This window comes from Hydractinia symbiolongicarpus, chromosome 15 (genome assembly GCF_029227915.1).
Source record: "Hydractinia symbiolongicarpus strain clone_291-10 chromosome 15, HSymV2.1, whole genome shotgun sequence".
Lineage (NCBI taxonomy): Eukaryota > Metazoa > Cnidaria > Hydrozoa > Anthoathecata > Hydractiniidae > Hydractinia > Hydractinia symbiolongicarpus.
The window spans coordinates 7,319,128-7,339,291 of record NC_079889.1 but is presented as its reverse complement, the minus strand read 5'-3'; the positions used below and the strand labels follow the sequence as shown (position 1 = coordinate 7,339,291).

Genomic DNA, 20,164 nt, shown 5'->3' with positions numbered 1-20,164 from the left:
TATTAATAATAAATACATTATAATTTCGTCAGTTTAATTGTCAGCACCCATTAGTCAGCATATCAATACTTCCGCAATAAAATTCAACAAATATATCATAAAATTGCACAGTATTTCCTGCGCTGTGAATTCACAAGGGCATGTCATTCCAACATAATTTAATTAAAAACAAAGATTTGTTTAATATTTTGTTTTGCTGTAATTACAATTAGTAACATCGGACGCTTCAAATATGTAAATGTTATGCTAACGTTGATAGATGTAATTGGTAGCTTTGTGTTTGCCCCATTTAACGTTTTCGCTAGAAACATCACGTTGTATTCGTCATGAAATGATAAACAAGCTCTTTAGCGCTGTCATTAATCGAAAAACATATCTAAGCAAACAAAACTCAGATGTTTTATTTTTACTACTATCTTTAATATATACAGTGTAATTGTTTTTTTTTCTAGTAGAAAAATGGAATTCAATTATAGTAGTAGTATTTATTTTCCATAGAAAGCATACAAGGTAATAACTAATTCTATGTATCATCTTGCGATCTCACTAATATGGTTATATTGGTTAGTTAACAAGCAAACAAGAAAAAAAAACAAAAAAATCAATTGTAAACACATCTTAAATCCAGGTGTGAGGTCGTTTGAGAACAAAATTGTGAGTAATGACACAAAACTCGTAATACTGACTTTAAAATCAAATAGCAGACAATCCGTTGCAATGACAACTGAAACGAATTTTTTTGACTTTTTGGGGAGCTAGTTACTAGGCAAAAGTCACCATGGGTCAACACTTAGCCTTTTATTGACCCAACTGTCATTTAAAAAAAATTATAAGGGAGTGAGCTTCAAATAGGACTAATATAGCTATGACAATTTGTTTTAGAAATAAAATGGAACTGCTCTGCACAAGTATTATAATACATATGCTGATACAATGGATAACAGTTGTTCAACTACAAGTTATAAACGTGACTAACATGGTTGCTGTAGGTAACATGTCAACAGTTTTAAAAAATCGTGAACAACAATCTATATCATTTAATCTAACTCCTTCTATACTGTCAAATACAGTAGCTGGTGTTGCTGGAGCAACTCCGTTTGTTAACAAATCACTTCCAAAACGTACATCATTGTATAGACACTCTGAAACATCTTTATCAATTTCCATTTTAAATCCGTCATTATTGCACATGAAGGTAGTAAAGACCGTTACAGTTATGAATTTTAATAAAAACCTGTCGAAAACAGCGTTAAAGACGTATGATATTTCAGTTACAAGTGCAGGTTCAACTTTGATGAAAAAGACAGAAATGCCAGCATGGTTATCTACCACAACCTCGAATACCTCAAAAAACCCAACGACGACAGCAACAACAACAACTAAATCAACAGCAAGGAAAATAGCAACGACAAAGCAATTGACTACAAAGAAAATTATAAAAGCACCACTAAAAGCAAAATTATCTCTTAAAGCATTTTTTAAACATAAATCAGATGGTTGGACTGATAGGCACAACACTCTTTCAGCATTAACAGTTGCCAAGGACTTAATTAACAATCATTCCAATATCTTAGCAGGTTATGAACTGGATATAATGCCAGTACAAGAAAATGATGTGAGTTTTTGTGCGTACAGAATTTGTATTTTAGCTACTAAGTAACATTGAAGATCTATCCACAAATTTTAAATTTGAATAAATTTTAATACGTATGGGAAACACAAAAAGTGGTTATTTTTAAACCATAATTTTACAAACTCTGATGCTTAATTATGAGATATGGATTATTTCGAATTAAATTAAACATATTTTTTAATTCTTAATGAATTTATCCTTTTTATAGGAATTTGGGTACATAGTGAAACAAATGATGACAGAATTGATGGTGCAGGAAAAAAAATCAGTAGCAGTATTGGGACCAACGTCATCGGAGCAAATGAAAGCATTTAGAGATGTAGTGGATCAATATGATTTGTCAGTATTACAGGTAATACACATTAGGTTAATTTAGTAAATAATATTTTAATATAATTGAGATGCCATAGATTGTTCAATCAATAGTTTAAGGCTATTTAGCCACATTCATAGTCTTTTGTAGCTTGTGATCCATATATGCCCATTTTTCGCAGTTTTTTTTAAAAAAAATTGACTTGAAGGATTAACAACTTGCGAGAAATAGATAGATTCTCATTAGTAAATCATTTTATATACATACAGTTCAGCACAAAAGCCTGTGTAACTGGCATTTTATATAAGAATAATAAGAATCGATAACACCCCTGTCCCGTCTCTGTCACCCCTGTCCCGTCTCTGTCACCGAGAAGAACACTAGATCTATAAGTTTACTTTGTATTAAATTTTAGGAAAGGATGAATTTCCTAAAGTAACATAAATTTAGGACTAAGTGACTGTATGGCAGGGGGCAGAATGCGACTTCCCTGTGGTAAGAACAAGGTTAATAATTACATACTAACCGAATTCCTGTGGAAGAATCCACTGAATCTCTCATTAAACCGATGTAAGGGATACCATACAAAAACATACAACACAGTAATTTGAATTTTTAAAACTCACATATCAACCTCGACCCAGGGCTCTTTGTCTTTTTTATAACGGATAGCATAAAGAAAAAAAAGCCCTGGGATCGAGGTTGCTCACAATCTGCTTTATTCTATTTTTTTAAACTCTGAAACAAAAATTCTAAAAATATAAGTATGTGGAACAAAAAAATAATAAAAGAAATTATGAAATAAAAATGGAAAATGTCCAAAAAATCAAAGGCGTATAACAACCATTACGTAAAAAGCGGAATACGCTAAAACTATATACTTACTTTGCCATTCCAGAAGTACACCAGGAAAAAAAAGGATACCAAACATTAAAAAAAAATTCAAAATTTTTTTGTTAAATAATACAAAATCCGCTATTCAGTCTGTTGCATACGGCAAACCTTCCAAAGTTATACTCAAAATATAAGAAATTAATAGTTGAAACACATGAAAAAGAGAAATAACTGGTATATTGTATATCTACCGAAATATTTCAATCCAAAATATTAAAAGAACGGTTTGATACAACAAACCCAAACTTATAATCACGAATATCACGCATAAAATCAAAGAAGATAACAATGCAGCGTTTTCGAATTTAAGAATCGAATAAGTTTCCAACGATCGTAACGTAACAGATGTAAACATTGATTTAAGTTTAGGATTTAGGTTTAGGTTTTTTATAACGACATCAACACTGAATCACAAAGTCTGTAGTATTAAAAACAGTAACCACGGAAAAATTACTTTTTACAGTTTATGTAAATTCTTCTCTAGGATATACACGCTGTTTTTATAAGAATAGTGTGTTTTAGTTTCAGCCTCTATGTTCTTAACTTTTTCGACAAATGCTATCCTCATTATTTTCAATATGTTCTTAACATGACTATGGCCTAAAATATATAATGCCTTAATAAAATAAAGCATACTATAAGTTACTCTAGCTAGCTAATGGCAATTCTACTACATGTAACGGACCATTGCTTGGACACAAAAATGTTTAGTTTGTTTGATATACAATAAAAAAAGTAAACTGCTAATCAATTTTGTGCGTGATACAAATGTTCATATTTAATCTATCAAGCTCAGACATATTCTTAGGATATTCTAAACTTCTGGTCTATTTTCAGAGTATATTCTTACAAAATAAGTGCTTAAAGAAAATATTTTCCGGTTCAAGACACAACAACAAACTTAATATTTAAAGGAAATTTAGCTCTGGAAGAAGCGGTTAAAAAATCGTTATACACCTAAATTCAATTCTCTATCAAATAATTTAGAGAACACACCTGATTTTCTTTCGCTTTCTCAGTAGTCCAATCGGTTTTTTACTTCGATAACTAAATTTCGCTTCATCCCAAAGAGAACGAATTGAAAATGTATAGCTACAATTGTCTGATGCATTTTCAATCAATTCTTTTTGTGATGTTTTATCATGGTACGTTTTTCTTCGTTTTAAAAAATATTTCTGACAACAACATTATTAACTTTGTTCGACAACAACAGTTTGTTTTTTACATTTTAACTTCGAATTACAATGATATTCGAATGCGATACAACCTCGGTCCCACAACACAAAATGTAAAATATAGAAAAACATATAAGCTTTAAGCTAACCTCATGATGAGTAAACATTGGCATGCTTTGTTTGAAGTAACTTTTTTCAGGATTAACTTGAAAAACAGACAACCTTTTTCGCATCGGTTTTCTTTTTTCAGCTGATAAACAATTTCTTTCCATGAGATACAGCGCGCACATGGTAAGCCGGGGGTAAAATGAAATTATTTCAACCGCAACGACCGAGAACGGCGCTGTAGCATAAATGACCAATAGACCCCCTGTTTTCTCATTTAGCGGCGTACTTATTTTTTTAGTAAATTTTAGCGTACGACCACGCCATAAGAAAGTGACACGTGAGTTGCAGGTCGTGGACTCACAATTTTACTCACGCAAGGATATTTATATATAAGATCTTATTTTCTTCTTGTTATAGATGAACTTTGCTGCAACGGATCCTTTGTTTTCATCAAAAAAGCTTCACCCAGGCGTGTTTAGTTTGGTCCCATCTTTCGAGTCATTAAATACTGCAATTGTTCACTTTTTGAAGAAGTTTAATATAAAGAGAGTTGGAATATTGTTTACTACAGAATTTGAATATTCCTCTAGTGATAGTGAAGTAAAGGTATGTCAACTCATATGAATTGGAGATTGAAATTTATGCACTAGTGTTTTTTGTTCTATAGCTGAGAAATAATGTTAGAAGTGAAAAAGTTTAAATAACTATATCCAAATTTAACGAGAAGTTATGTCCAAATTGCCGCAAATTGAAGTAGTATTTTTCAAACATAATGTACTAACGTAATATTTGTTAAAAAAAGTAATTACTTTACTTAAGGATGTTTACAATTGTTTCGAACGTAACAATGATGGTACTAATTAAATTACATCGCTCTATCTTTGTTGCAAGGTATTCAGTAGCAGATGTCTTTTCACTTAGCAACTTAAGTTGCTACTTGGACACCAGCTGAGCACCATTTATTAAATAAACTTTTACTAAACCCGTGATTCGGAGACTTTTGCCATCCACAAGTATAGTGCATTAATTATACTATTAAAAATGAATCGACGGGATTGCAATTATCAGATAGATTTAAAATCAGAGAATATATGCAATTTTTTAGTCATTAGCGCCTAAGAGCAACAAAGAAATCAACGATATTATCACTTATTGCATAGTATTAATATTATCGAGTCATGAACAAGCGAGTTTTTTCTAGGATACATTTCAACAGCTTCAACTGTCATTACCAGGCAATGATTGAAGTCATCTTTGCCTATTCATTAGTTGAGGAGATAATTAAAGGATCAAAATTAACATGCATTAACAAGCTTAATTATAATCTTTCCTTGTTTTGTCTCCTATATTGGTCATTATACGAAATTACCCCTTAAATGCTATTCCTGTGATAATGATTGGAACTATAAACTTACAATTACTTATTTCATCAAAAATATCGTTTTACGACGTTTTGACCAAAACCAATTTCCCAAATTTTGGCAGTTACTCCATTTTTATCAGATAAAAAAAAAGAAATCTCGGAGTTACGTTAAAAAGCTTTCATTTAGTTATTAGAATCAGTTAACACCTAACATTACGCCAAGTGGTCTGTTAAGACACTTTTTATGTGTCTTTTTTGAGGGAATCCTTTAGAAGAGTCGACATATCCTAAAATAATCATTTGATCATATACATCCATGTGACAATAATTATATATAATTAATCATGTTGTGTATTTTCCTCTTTATAGCTATAAACTTTGCTCAAGATACCTTATCGGTAAAAAAATCGGGGGAAAATTTCGTCGGGGAAAAATAAGATGAATTTTGAAAAATAAGTCAATTTTCCCTGACTAATTTTTCAAATCAGTCACTATTCACCGACTAATTTTGATATTCCTGTAGATGACTTCACAAGGGAATTTGAATCAATTTTTTTGTATCCATGTATGTTTTTCTACAGGCGGTAACAATGAGAAAAAATGTTTAGGATAAAAGAAAAAAGTCGGGGTAAATTCTTAGTCGGGTATAAAAAAATCAGGTATAAGTACTAGTCAGGGAAAAAAATAATCGGGGGAAATTTTAGTGGGGGGAGAATTAAGTCACTTACCAAAAATTTAGTCACTTTTCCCCGACTTTTTTTCCCGATAAGATATAAGGTATAAGGTAAAGTAAAACAACGAAAGAGACGGTTTGGACGGTCCTAAATTCTTGGAAATAACATACAAATCTACTAAACAAGGTCGCAAATCATCAGGATTGATATACCTGGAGGATTAGTATGGAAATTGAGAAAACGTTGAAATGGGCTTAACTCAAATTTCGCTGGATAGTAATGTTAAAAGCGCAAGGGTTTTCTCGTATCTTTGGTTCTTCATATGTCTTTTTCGTCGTTTCAATGTGCGCATCGGTTCGTTTTTTATGAGGAGCCAGAAAAGTAATTTTGATTCAAAGTCTGTCCATATTTCAATTTAAATACACTTGTATTTTTACTTTAATCTTCACCTCATTTATACTGCTGGAGGGCTGATTTAGCCGCACCCTCCACCCTGTGTTTAACCCTTTCTCGTAACATTTTATTTGTTTATAGTCACGCCTTTAAGTTTTGTTACTTTTTCAAACTTTTATTTATTTTTAACTTCTCAGGGTCTTTTTTGTATAAAATGTGTAGTGCTTTCCGTTTTTTCAAGCTGAGTGAAATAGTGCAAAACTTTGAGGAAACATTTTTTCTGATAAAAGTCTTTAATTTTTTCTACACGCTTGATGGTTTTTGTTAGTATATATAATAGTATTATTTTTCTCATACAAATATATTTGGGGTAATTTTTCATAATTTTTCTGATTTGATGACGTCATTGGATATTTTTGTTTGACCAAAGTTTTACTCAATGTAACTTAGAACAACTGTCCAAATCAACCAACCCTGTAAGTATACCTCTCCAAAAATAGGGTTATTATTATCTTCTATTTTTAATTATTTTCTAGGTTGTCAAGCATCTTAACCAAGTGTTCAAGGAAAACAATATTGAGATTGTCAGAGAAATTTCATACCAGTCAAAATACATTTCCAGGAATGAGTTCTTTTTATCAAACAAAAGCAAAATGGTTCTTTCCCAAAAGTTGCAGGAGTTCAAGGTACTGATTTATACACATGTTATTGTGTGTTTATTTAAGACACCCTTCTGTTTTCATTACCGATGAGAATGGAAGACATTTCTTTACGCAAACCTTAAAAAATTACTACAATTTCTTTATTAATAAATAAAGACTTTTAATGTTTATTATAATGTTTATTTATAATACAACAGTAATTAAAGAATGAAATCATAAGTTCTATCGGACCTATCGCGACTAGACCTTTCTATAGGAATAGGGAGAGCAGTAATCTTCCACCCCTTCTATATCTTTCGACAGGGGAATGCTGGAGCGATGATTCATGTAACAATTTAATAAAAAAATTTTTTGTGACACCAGCTGTTGGGATGACGTTAAAAAAATATGAAAATGCCGAATTAACCAATTTTTCCCTTAAAATACGATTGAGAATATGTAATAATTAAATTATCTGTTCCTAGCCGCTGGGAGATAAGTTTAAAGCACTAGTTTTGCTCTTTCTCTGCTGGAATTATTGTAAATGGGTAAATTATCAGAATAATTAAATAGACTGAGTAAATCGGTTAACAAAATGTCGTCTATGAGCATCTATAAGTTTCGTAAGTAATCCTCTACCCTTTTTGCAATCGATCGCTGTTGCAATAAAAATAGTTTACTTGGTGTCTTTACATTCATTTGGCAAACATTTTGGGTAACATTAAGCCCTTTAAAAATGTCAATTTACCCGCCAAACAATATCAATATAAATACATTTTGCACTGTTAAAAAGGGAAAAAATGCCGAACATGAAATCGACTAATACAAACACCGGCCTTCTTTCTGGGACATTTTATGTAAATTATGCAGGATTTGGGGTGTAGGAAGGCGTTAACGGACATAAGTGGGAACTAATCTCATTTCAAGAGCATCTTTTCTTCTTTCTGATATCAATGCTGACGCGTAGTAGATACATATCTGAAAGGAAAAAGAATCCACTGGCAACAAGATTGCGGTGAAAATCATAGTGAAGATCTCTTTGCGCTAAATTATTTGAAGCTTTCAATGTTATCCGTGTTTGAACGGTTTTTTTGTTTCGCTCAGCGAATGTTATTCATAATACTGTGCAAGGCCTATGTGAAAAAGGGCAACTTTCTTACGTGCAAATTTCCGTGATAAATAGCATTGAGTTGACACACTAACGTCGCAGAGACGTCGTATCGACGTCGAGTTTTACGTCGCTGCGACGTCCGCTCAACGTCAAAATGGAAAGTCGCACAGACGTCGGAATTCGAAGTCTGTAGGACGTCAGAGCACAACGTCCTATCGACGTCGTGGCTACGTTATATAGACGTTTAGACCTTTTACAGAGGTATCACTGCGAAGTTAACCGACGTTACAGCGACTTAGCTGTGATGTTAACGGACGCAACAAGGAGGCTTTTTAATACAAAAAGTGATTTTTAAAATCATTTTCTTTTATAATCAACCAGTATTCACATTCGTTAAATTAGACTAATATCAGAAGACACTTGATCACTCATATTTATTTACAATAACTTTATGTTCCCAAGCATAAACATTTTTCATCATCTCTGCATTTTTCACGTGCGTCTTCAGTATCGAAACGATTTTTCATCAGCTTTTCTTCTATTTGCTATGGAAAGAAAATAAAGGGAAGATACACGCTTTTTATAAGAACATTTCTCGGAAATGACAAGATGTGTAATTGTAAAGCTAAGTATTCATATAAATATATATTAACAGACAGTTTTCAATTTATGTACCTAGATACAATGTTAGTTATAAAGTAACTAGAATTACTTACTGTTTCTTCTTCTTAAAACGGGAATCTTCTTTATTCCTTTTGTCGCTTTTTTCATCAACCTAAAATACAAAAAATTTTCTATAGCATATGCAAAAAAATGACACCAAACAAACTTGAAATATGTTTACATTGTATTTCATATAAATATTTAGGGAAACACAGGGAATTAGCAAAACTTACTGCTTGTCAGATCCTTCTCAATATATTTTCAAATATTTCCACTTTCTTTCTTTTCTTCTATATGTTCGCAAAAATAGAATCTACAATACTTTACCAACAGCAAATGCTTGAAATTAACACAAACGATTTTAGCGCGAAAGAAATTGACACATGTATAACGTCGTTTCAACAAATATATTTCAAAACGTTTGCAACTTTAATTTTCTTTGGTAAAGAGAAAAACGTTTTGTCTATTTTTAAATTCGAAGCGACTTCTTTTTCGTTCGAATATTTCCTCGTTTGAAAGTACGATGTTTTAACAAATCAAATAGCATAATTTTCATCACATGGTTTGGTCACATGTATTACAAATTTGAACTGGAAACTTTTGCGCTTTCTCTCTCAAAATAAAATTATAATAAAAGCGTACACTCGTACTATCTCCAAAGGTCAGTCAGCTATTGCATTTGTAAAAACAGTTTTTTATTTTTCTAAGAAAATTTTAAGAATATTTTTCCCTGAAAGAGTTATCGAATCTTACGTTGGTGCGACGTTGGTACATCGTCGTGTTGAAGTATAAATCCGACGTCTGATAACCTAACGTCAAATCGACGTCGGTTTATGGTCGAAATACGACGACGAAACGACGTTGTAACGACGTGGCCGACGTCGAGACGTAGCAGCGTGTAGCAACAGACGTCTGTACGACGTCGTGTGCCTGCTGGGATTATAAATTTTATTCGAGCCTCGGCATTTTTCTTTGGAATAGTCTTTCAGAAATCGAGTTTTGATAATTGAGAAGGAATTCTTACAGAAAAGTGTCGATGACAAACGCCATACAGTTGTGCCTTCCCTACTTCTTTCTACGTTAACCATTGTAGTTTGGTGATAAATGACAGTCAACTATAAATTCTTAAAATTGAGGTTTTGTGGTATATATCAAATTCGAAACAGCACAGAATTTATCGCTCCTTATCATTGACATGATGTTTAGCGTACACTTTCCAATGTTTAAATGGTATAAGAAATTAATAACTCTGCATATCTTAATATCCAATTTACCGCATTGTGTGTATCCCACTATTGCGGTTACCATTTTAAGTGACAGTCAGACGCATACGGGTATTATAATATAGACTAGTCGTTAGCCCGTGGAAAAATCCTTTATATGTCACATTTCGTTGTTCTGTTACGGGACGCGGTAACCCTTTTGAACACACAGAATACGGCTATTATTATAGAGACTAGCCGGGAAACCCGGCGTCGAAACGCCGGGGTAAGCCACAAGTCAAGGTGTGACTCGGCGTTGAATACTCTGTGGAGCGTTTAATAAGAGCCGTAAACTGTGTCACGGGATCAGTTGCAGCGCTTTAGTACAGGTATACTGTGTGTCGTAATTGAAGTGAAGCGCATGTACAGTGTTGCGGCTGTAACATATGTTTTCAAAAAATAACTCTCCCGCAACAATAGTTATAATAAAAACAGAGTTTACAAACCCTTGTTATCCCGTCATACCACCTCGTAGAGAGTTTAAAAATAACCGTTTTTTTAAGAGATCGTTTTAAAAAAAGAGTATAAATACAGTCCTATAGAATATACCTTTTGATATTAATACATGTGTTATTATTAAAGACTAGCCGGGAGACCCGGCGTCGAAACAACGGGTTAAGCCACAAGTAAATGTGCGACCCGAAGTTGAATACTTTGTCGAGCGCCTAATAACAGCCGTTATTTGTGCCAAACGATCAGGTATGCCGTAACTCAAGTGAACCGCATACACCATTATAGCATTGCGACTTTCTCAGAAAATTCCTGCAATAGTCTCTCAAATAAAAACAGAGTTTTAACCCTTGTTACTCCGTCATAGCAAAAACATTTGGTCACAATTATTTTATTTTGCGGAATAAGATTTTGTGAAAGTAAAAAAATTAATCGTGACGCCAGGCTTGCTTAGTACAGTTAAACCGTGTCGCACAGGCACATAGGGATAAACCCTTTTGAAAAACACTTCATTCTAGCCTCTATTTAAAAAAAACACAAGAAACAGTCAATTGTTAAGACATGGCTGAGCCGTTAGTAATGTTAAACACAGTTGAACGGGCAATATAGGCATAATAGCCTTTTCCAAAAAAATTATCGCAATTTCGGTTTAAATAAAAACACAGAAAAGAGCTTGTCTTTATCCCGTCCAGTCAAAGTTATCACTCAGCCATTTAATTTTGCAGAATAAGTTTTCATGACAGTAATAAAAGGTGTAGCTACTGTATTTAGCATCAGAATTTTGTAGCTAAAAACTGCATTTAGCTACTTTTACTTTTTAGCTAGAGATAGCTATGAACAGCTAGCCACAACCAAAACATGTGGAAATATCAAAATAAATATCCCTATAGATACAAAGTATTTAGAAGAGAAAAAGGTCAAAAGGAGGACTTACTAAGAGGATAACATCACCTCTAAACTAAAATGGCTTCCGAGCAATTATTCCGAAATTCGGCTGCGTCTAAATAAAAACAGACGTCCGTAAATATCGGGGCCCGCGATAATGTTCCAAAAAAAGCTGCGCGCAATCATTTTGAACAAAATACGGCTATTATTATAGAGAACCCGTTAACCCGTGGAAAAATCCACGGGGTTGCCCGCCCTTTATCCATCGCGTTTCCGTAACAGAACGCAGCTTTCGTGGACAGACGGAATACGGCTATTATAAAAGAGACTAGTCTTAAAGCCCGTGGAAAAATCTACTTAGGCAGGATGACTATGGAAAAAACCGTCACTTGAATTTGGATGACGTCAGCAATGATCCTTCGATGCACGAAATTTTTTTTCTCACAATATATTTTAGCTGTTACTTGTATTCTGTGGAGCCTGAAATGCTGATCAAATTAATGGTAAGAATAGCACAGTTTTAGTCCGCGGTTATTGAGATAAAAAACTTTAGAAATTTTGCTGACGTCAGCAATGTACCATCAATGTGCACAAATTGTTTTCAAAAAATCCACTGATAAGAATAAAGGAATAGCGTCATTTAAATTTTGATGACGCCATCAAACAATCCAGAAAAAAAAATTAGAACCATGTTTTCACGTTACATCTATTGTGTAGTGCTTAAACTGCTGATCAAGAAAATGTAAATGATCATGTGCTTTTGATAAGCGATTAATGAGATATAAGGGTTTAAAAATTTTGCTGATGTCAGCAAAGACCCGTCAAAACCCAAACATTTTTTTTAAAAATTTATATACCTGTTGCCTTCATCGTATAAATCTTGTAACGATGACCAAGAAAATGTATAGGATCATGGGTTTAAAAGTTTTTTGATGACGTCATCAACCCGACCATTCCGAAACGGATTCGGATACCCAGGTTTGGGAAATATACCCAAATTGGTCCCAGGTAGTCCCTACTTACCCACGCCACCACCTCATTTCCAAGTTATTTGGCCTCAAAGTTTTAAGTGCACTGTAATGGCTTCATTAATTTAATATAAAATACTAGTCGATAAGGCCCGTGGAGAAATCCACTTAGGCAGATGGGCAATGGAAAAATAGGTTGTTTTAGATGTTTTGCTGACGTCAGCAGTGAAGATCACAAAAAAGTTAGAGAAATTTATTTTATTCTTTTATTGTAATGTGTAGAGGTTGAACCACGCTGATCAAAATAATATGTAGGATGATATGTTTTCGAGGAACGCAAAAGGAGATATAAGTGTTTAAAAATTGTGCTGACATCAGCAAAGGCCCGTGAAAACACGAAAATTTTTTTTTCAGAAATTCATGTACCTGTTGCCTCCCACGTATAGATCTTGAAACGCTGATCAAGAAAATGTATAGGATCATGTATTTTTGACCAACGGTTACGGAAATATTGTGGTTTAAAGGTTTTTTGATGACGTCATAAACCCGTTCATTCCGGAACGGATTTAGAGACCCAGGTTTGGAAAATTACTCAAATTGGTCCCAGATGGTCCCTAGTTATCCACGCGTTGAAAAAACATTGACGTCACCAAGTTATTTGGCCTCAAAATTTTAGGTGCACTGGAATGGCTTTACTAATCTTAATTAACTTTCCTTTGACGTCAATACTATTTTAACGTTAAAGTTTGGTAAATTACAGAACAATTTTATAGGCGATGTTTTAAAGAATTTGTTAAAGAAAATTGTGAAGAATATAATCCACTTTGCAAAAGTCACAGACAGACAGAACTGGCGTATTATTATATAGACTAGTCGATAAGGCCCGTGGAAAAATCCACTTAAGCAGGATAACAGAGAAAAATAACCGTCATTTAAATTTTGATGACGTCGGCAGAGACATGTCAGAACACTAAACTTTTTTTTTCAGAAATGTGTATGCCTGTTGCCTTCATCGTATAGATCTTGAAGCGCTGATCAAGAAAATGTATAGGATCGTGTATTTTTGACAAACGGTTGCAGAGATATTAGGGTTGGAAGGTTTTTTGATGACGTCATCAACCCGTCCATTCCCGAAACGGATTCAGGGACCCAGGTTTGGGAAACTTACCCAAATTGATGAAAGGTGGTCCCTAGTTTCCTACGCAGGAGATGACGTCAGTTATTTCCACCCGTTTCCAAGTTATTTAGCCTTAAATTTAAAAGTGCAATGCAATGGCTTCACTAATCTTAATATACTTTCCTTTGACGTCAATATTGCTTTAACGTCAAAGTTTGGTAATTCACAGAACAAATTTATAGACGATGTTTTATAGACTTTATCAAAGAAATTTTATCCACTTTGCAAAAGTCACAGACAGACAGAACTGGCGTATTATTATATAGATTGACGTTAAAGTACTGTCATTGACGTCGCGCCGTAACGTCAGAGAATTTAACATTTCAGACATAACTTTTTCGGCGACACCAAAGGAAAATGAGCACACCCACTTTGCTTGTTAAAACAGTTAAAACAGTTGAAACACAAACAACATTGACCGTAACAGGGACAAGGAAATTTTTGTTCTAATATAATTGACTGCTTGTGATACAGGTATGTCTCTTTTCTCTGCAATCATTTCCGATAAACGTTTGTAAAAAAGCTTACACTCTCGCCCCATTCCACCATTTGTTGGGAAAACCAATGGATGAACGACCCCTTATCAACATCAAGTACACGTTCATTGTACTGGCGTTTCTTCTCATCCTCGTTGCGTCTAAAGCATTTATTGAGTTCCAAACCCTGGTATCTCCGAGCATTTAGGTCAAAAACCCGTACGTCCCAAAATACCCTTTGACCAGCAGTCCAGAACCCTATAGCGCTTATATCAAGACGAGCTTCTTGACTTCTATTGGTGCTTCGTGGTTGAATTTGCTCACCATCCAACTGAACCAACATTGGTTCGCGTCGAACGTCCTTACACACTTCGTATAGAAAAACAGAAGTGATATCACGAACTTCATTGTGTCTGTGATAAAACCACCTTTCTTGCAAGATAAAGCATGAGTCACGTTAAATTTGCTACCACATGCACAATCTGAGGAGAGTCTAGGTAGTGCCCAAATATAACGGATACGTAATACATCCCTAAATTGGAGGGTATTCACATATATTTTTCAAACCAAGTCCTCCCAATCTGGGCGGCAGTGACATAAGCATTCATCATTTACGACATGACCATCAGTTATCGCTGGAATAAACTGATGTCTGATTACGTCTTCTACAGGATCAAGAAATTTTTCAATTCCAGGAATTGTGCGAACGAAGTAGGAGAAGGGATGTTGGTATCCACTAATATAGCAGGTATATGCCTCTTGCGGTTGGGTTATCGCAATTCTGGACAGCATTGACAATTGCTGAACCCATTGGTTTACCATCTCGTTACAGTACTCACTTTTACTATCATCGCTGCCAATTACTGCTCCTAGATGTCTTTCGCCACGTGTAGTAATCTGAATGTTCGTATTTCGAAACAATTCGTTTGCTTTTTCAACATACTGATTTTTAAAATTCAACCAAGATTTTTGAGGTTGCGGAAAGTACCCGAACAATCGTCCTTTATTTTATTTTCTCACCAGAAAATCAATGATTCGCATTTTCCTACCGCCGTTAGGTCATCCGCAAAAGCGACCATTGGATCTTGTCCTGTAATCATTTTTAACATCAATTCAAGTAGTGGTGTTATACCTATTGCATACATTGCCATACGAATGGGATCGCCTTGGGTAGTTCCTTCTTTCGAGCGTAGTTCAATCCCACTAATCACAAATAGCCTTGCTGGTATATTGTAGTAGTTAATTTGATAAGATCGTGCATATTATTGCAATATTGTGAATCAGAGCTCGTCTGTTGATGCTGTTAAATGCATTTGCTGCATGTACTAATAATACTGCTTTTGATTCTTCACTCTCAAACATATCTCGCATCGCATGAATGGCAGCTTCACTCCCCGCTCTTTGACCTGCACACATTTGAATCTTGCTACATGATTTAATCACGTCCTCTCTCATCACCGCCATTATAACTTTTCCATAGATTCTCCGCAGAACTTTTCCCACGCCTATTGGTCGCACACCAGGTCTTTTGTGTAACGGTACAAACCGGCATGCCAAGAAACCATCTAATGATTCATCATCTACATATTCTGTACATAGCGTTTTTATAACATTCGCAATCGCTGTTCGTAGATCTCCTCCACAGTCGCCGTACACTTTTGATGTTAGAGGTTTTCTCCAAGCGTCAGCATCCAAACCTGACGGACCTGACCCTATTTTTGTTGTGAGAACTCCTTTTGTTGTGAGAGCCGCTCTTAGCACTAGCGAGTCATCAATAACGTCATAGAATAGTGGGTTGACCGTTACATATGGTCCCCGCAATACATTGTCTTCATTTAAATCCCCTCCGATAGGATGTTTCTATCAAAATTTCAATCGTATCGTCGTTTAGAGGCAAAACACCACCGGCCACATTGTTTGTTAATAACTTTATAGCATCTTTTCGAGATTGTTTCAATGTCTTGTCGTTCTGATATTTGTGAAAGCCGAGATTGTAAAGCTTCAGCTTCATTCAGTAAACCTTCTATTCCGCCTTTGTGCCATAATTCAAGTCTTTTTTCAAGGGCTTTCAAATGATCTTAACTTTGAATTTTTGGAAGGTTTCTGCAGACGTAGGGCTGACATAATATGAATCGCTTTCATCGTTATTACTCTCAACGGGCTCTTTTCTACCCACGCATTCAAAAGTCTTGTTATTTTTCTGATAAAGTTTTTTCCGGCGGCTCCATTAGGAAGCATAAACAGATTCCTTCTCCAGAAAACTATTTTCTCGTAACAAACATCGATCTGCTGTGTGAAGAGACTGCCTTCTTTCTCACCCCAGTGCACTCTTTTAAAATACTTTCCGTTGACGTCAATATTATTTTAACATCAAAGCTTGGTAAATTACAGAACAAATTTATGGGTGATGTTTTACAGATTTTAACAAAGAAAATAGTAAGAATATAATCCACTTTGCAAAAGTGACAGACAGACACACGGAACTGGCGTATTATTATAGAGACTAGCTGTTTCCCGTGGAAGAATCCACTAATTTCTCATTTAATTTAAAGAGATGAGTGTAGTGTCTTCCGAAGATGGCGGACGCTTTTCTTTAATGGAAATTTTAGGGTCCATTTTTTAAACAAAATATCTGCCTACAAGTACCACAAATCCCACCATTTTCTGAAATTTTTAATTTTTTCAGTCTTTTGTGGTACTTGTATCTGAATTTATTTGCCTCCCTCCGGAAGCAAGGCAAACGTAGTAGTGGTGGTACTCATAGCTAAACTAAGCTGAACCTCCAGTGTAAACCTTCATGCTCCGACTACCAACTTTCAGGCAATTTATTCTGATAAAACGCGGCAATCGTAGTAATTCATTCGCAAAAAGTTACCATATCTCTATTATGCTTGTTGCGTAGTAACATAATTAGTATGTAATATAAGCTTCATCAATTTCTTCCAATACCAACGAAAGCCAAAGTCATTTTGTTTATAAACTAATGTATTCTGATAATTTATGCAAATAACAACGAAATAATTATTTTATTTTCGAACTATCCATTTTCAAATTGGCGAACTAATGCGGCGGTGTTTGTGGCCAGATATCAGTTCTTTTTTTTGTGCATGTGGTATTTGTAACTGTTTCCTAAGTTGAAAAAAATGGACCCTTAATGTCGCAGTTTTATCGAAACTATGCAAAACTGTTTCAATCAATATCGAAATTTAAACTCTGTACACAAATACGAAAAAGAGAAGATTAAACTTGATATTTGTTGATATTCAACGTTAACTTTGTTCGTAAACTGTTTGTTGTGAAAGATGTTGCAAGAGAAAATAACCGTTACTTCAGATGTTATTTACAAATTCAGCTGTGAAGATTGTAAGAGGACCTTTCGAACAGAAAAAGGTTTGAAGCAACTTGGAAAATTTTGGAAAAATAAAAAACACTAATAATTCACTAATAGAACCTGAACCTCAGTGTATTGAGGTATTCCGTTATGCAGGAGATATAAAATACAAATGGGGATCATTTGATGACAAGATCTTTGAAAAGACATTATCGGATGTCTATGAAAAGACTGTGTATTGGAGGAAGAACTTGTTCTTGTTACTTCTGGTACCGCTGGTAAACGATATATAGATGAAATCACCAGACTAATAAATGATTGGCTTGATAATACGGCGTTGAAAAACATATCGTTTAATGCGATCATGGTAATGCCTAATTTACTGCTGCAAAAGCCGTCGAAACACAACAAAGCAAAGGATCATCTAAAAGCATTGGAAAGACGATTGCAATTGTGGTATGCAGGGAATTTATCGAAACTTTTCTGGAAAGTCGAACTATCCAGGACAATTTAAAATCTTTTAACAAACGAAAACCTGTGGCGAAAATATCGAAGAAATTTGCGGCAGAGATGCAAAAAGGCAACGCTAACGGTGCGATCAAATTATTGACCAGCAAGATGCAGCATGGTATTTTACCCCTGAATGAGAATACTTTATCCAACCTACAAATAAAGCATCCTACTGCACAGAAAGCTGGCCCTGACGTTTTGTTACCAGACGAACCACCCATCGTTCATCAAATTCGTTACGAATGCATTGATACAGAGGCAGTTAGGACAGGGGCGATCAGGACAAAAGGAGGATCTCGACCATTTGGAATTGATGCGGATGGATGGAGAAGGATACTTGCCTCTACCAACTTCGGAGAAAGTTCTATCACTTTATGTGAAACATTCTCGAAAGTCATACGAAAGTTATGCTCTAGCAAGGGAGATTCTGCATCATTGGAAGCATTCTTAGCATGTCGTTTGATTCCTCTTGATAAGAACCCAGGGCTTCGTCCTATTGGTGTCGGAGAGTACTCAGAAGAATCGCGGGCAAAGTTGTTACATCTGCTTGTTGTTGTTATATCATTTCATTGGTTGGATCGTTGCAGACATGTGCTGGACATGACGCAGGCTGTGAAGCTGCGGTTCATGCAATGAACACCATATTTCAAGATGAGAATACAGAAGCTGTTTCATTAGGGTATGCTGCGAATGCCTTCAACTCTGTGAACAGAAACGTTTTCTTACATAATATAAAGATAATTTGCCCATCAATTTTAACGTTCGTGCACAATTGTTATTCTATAGCATCTAGGTTATTTGTGTTAGGAGGAATGGAGCTGAAATCTGAGGAAGGGACAACGCAGGGTGATCCCATCGCTATGGCTGTTTATGCAATCGCCATAATTCCCATGCTAATCATGATTATGGAGGTAGTCAACGAAATAAAGACAGTAGCTTATGCTTATGTTAACCCTATTCGGTCCGGGGTTTTTCGAACATACTATGACCGGGGGGGGGGCGGATTCCGCCCCCCCTCAATAACTTTTCATAGGGTTGTTCAAATTGAATCAAACTTGGCACACTTATAGTACGTCATAAAAGGAACAAAATGGCGCCAAAAAAAATTTGCTTGCGTCAGCACATTTTCTGTGACGTCATCAAAAGCTTGAAAATTGTTAAAAATGCCACTATCTGCTTAAAATATAATAACTTTTGTTCTAGAGCAAATTTTTACATTCTGTTTGAAGTTTTTGAAAGCTAAATAAAAGTTATTTAACATATCTTCCGGTATTTACATGGATCGGATGAAAATTTGCCAAAAATTGCCCGAAAATCCGTTTTTTTCCGATTTTCGGGTAAAATCTGACAAAATCGGGAAATCGGATTAGTCACGTGTTCAAATTACTCCAAATGATTCTTCTTGATGAAACAAAGTTGTGTTGCAAGTTTCAAGTTCTAAGAATAATCCTAACAGGAGTTATTATATTTTCCCCATTATAAGGATTTCATAGAGATTTTTAGGGGTAGTTTTGAGTAATGGCCAATATCAAAGCCTCTGAAAGGTATGGGACCTAAACAATTAGCATGCAGGTGTCTAATAGATAAATGTTGAAACTCAGTAAGTATCATAGCCATATAACAAAGCAATCAGGAGTTATTAAAAAAAAACCGTCAGGGGGGGCGGAATCCGCCCCCCCGGACCGAATAGGGTTAAAGAGATAAAGTTGAATCATTTCACGCAATCTTGCAATATCAACACGTAATCTCAGATTTTGGATGATCTTTGTGCTTTCAAGATGCTCTCGTAGCGATTGGTTATCAGTTTTACATGCAACAGATGGAGCAACATCAAGATTAAATATCTCCTTTACCATTGATGCAACAAAATATCCAGCATCCGCTGACTCACTAAGCGCCATCGTCTCAGAAGATAGTGAACTCTTTGTAACACGATCAAGCTTGTTTGAGCGCCATGTCATAGGTGAAACATATCCATTACCACACAAGAAAACTATGTAAGCACCTTGTGAAGCACCACTAGGTAAACTCGCATGAGTCGCATCACCATATACCATTACTGCAAGATTTTCTGGATGACCAAGATTGGGAAAAGTCAATCGTAGTTTTGTAGCATTCAATTTCTTAACCGCCTTAT

General features: G+C 35.0%; 1 protein-coding gene across 2 annotated transcripts in view; it reads left to right on the top strand.

Moving 5' to 3' along the window:
* The first annotated feature begins 421 nt into the window (after positions 1–421).
* Positions 422–20,164, top strand: part of LOC130628931 (gamma-aminobutyric acid type B receptor subunit 2-like) — a 56,168-nt gene continuing 36,425 nt past the window's right edge. The window contains exons 1-5 of one of the 2 annotated variants that reach the window (XM_057441995.1): positions 422–510; positions 883–1,615; positions 1,842–1,985; positions 4,541–4,729; positions 7,090–7,239. In XM_057441995.1, coding sequence (XP_057297978.1) covers positions 890–1,615; positions 1,842–1,985; positions 4,541–4,729; positions 7,090–7,239 — 1,209 coding nt within the window. In that variant the 5' untranslated portion in view covers positions 422–510; positions 883–889. The remainder of the gene's footprint in view (positions 511–882; positions 1,616–1,841; positions 1,986–4,540; positions 4,730–7,089; positions 7,240–20,164) is intronic. The other variant, XM_057441993.1, reaches the window with a different exon arrangement.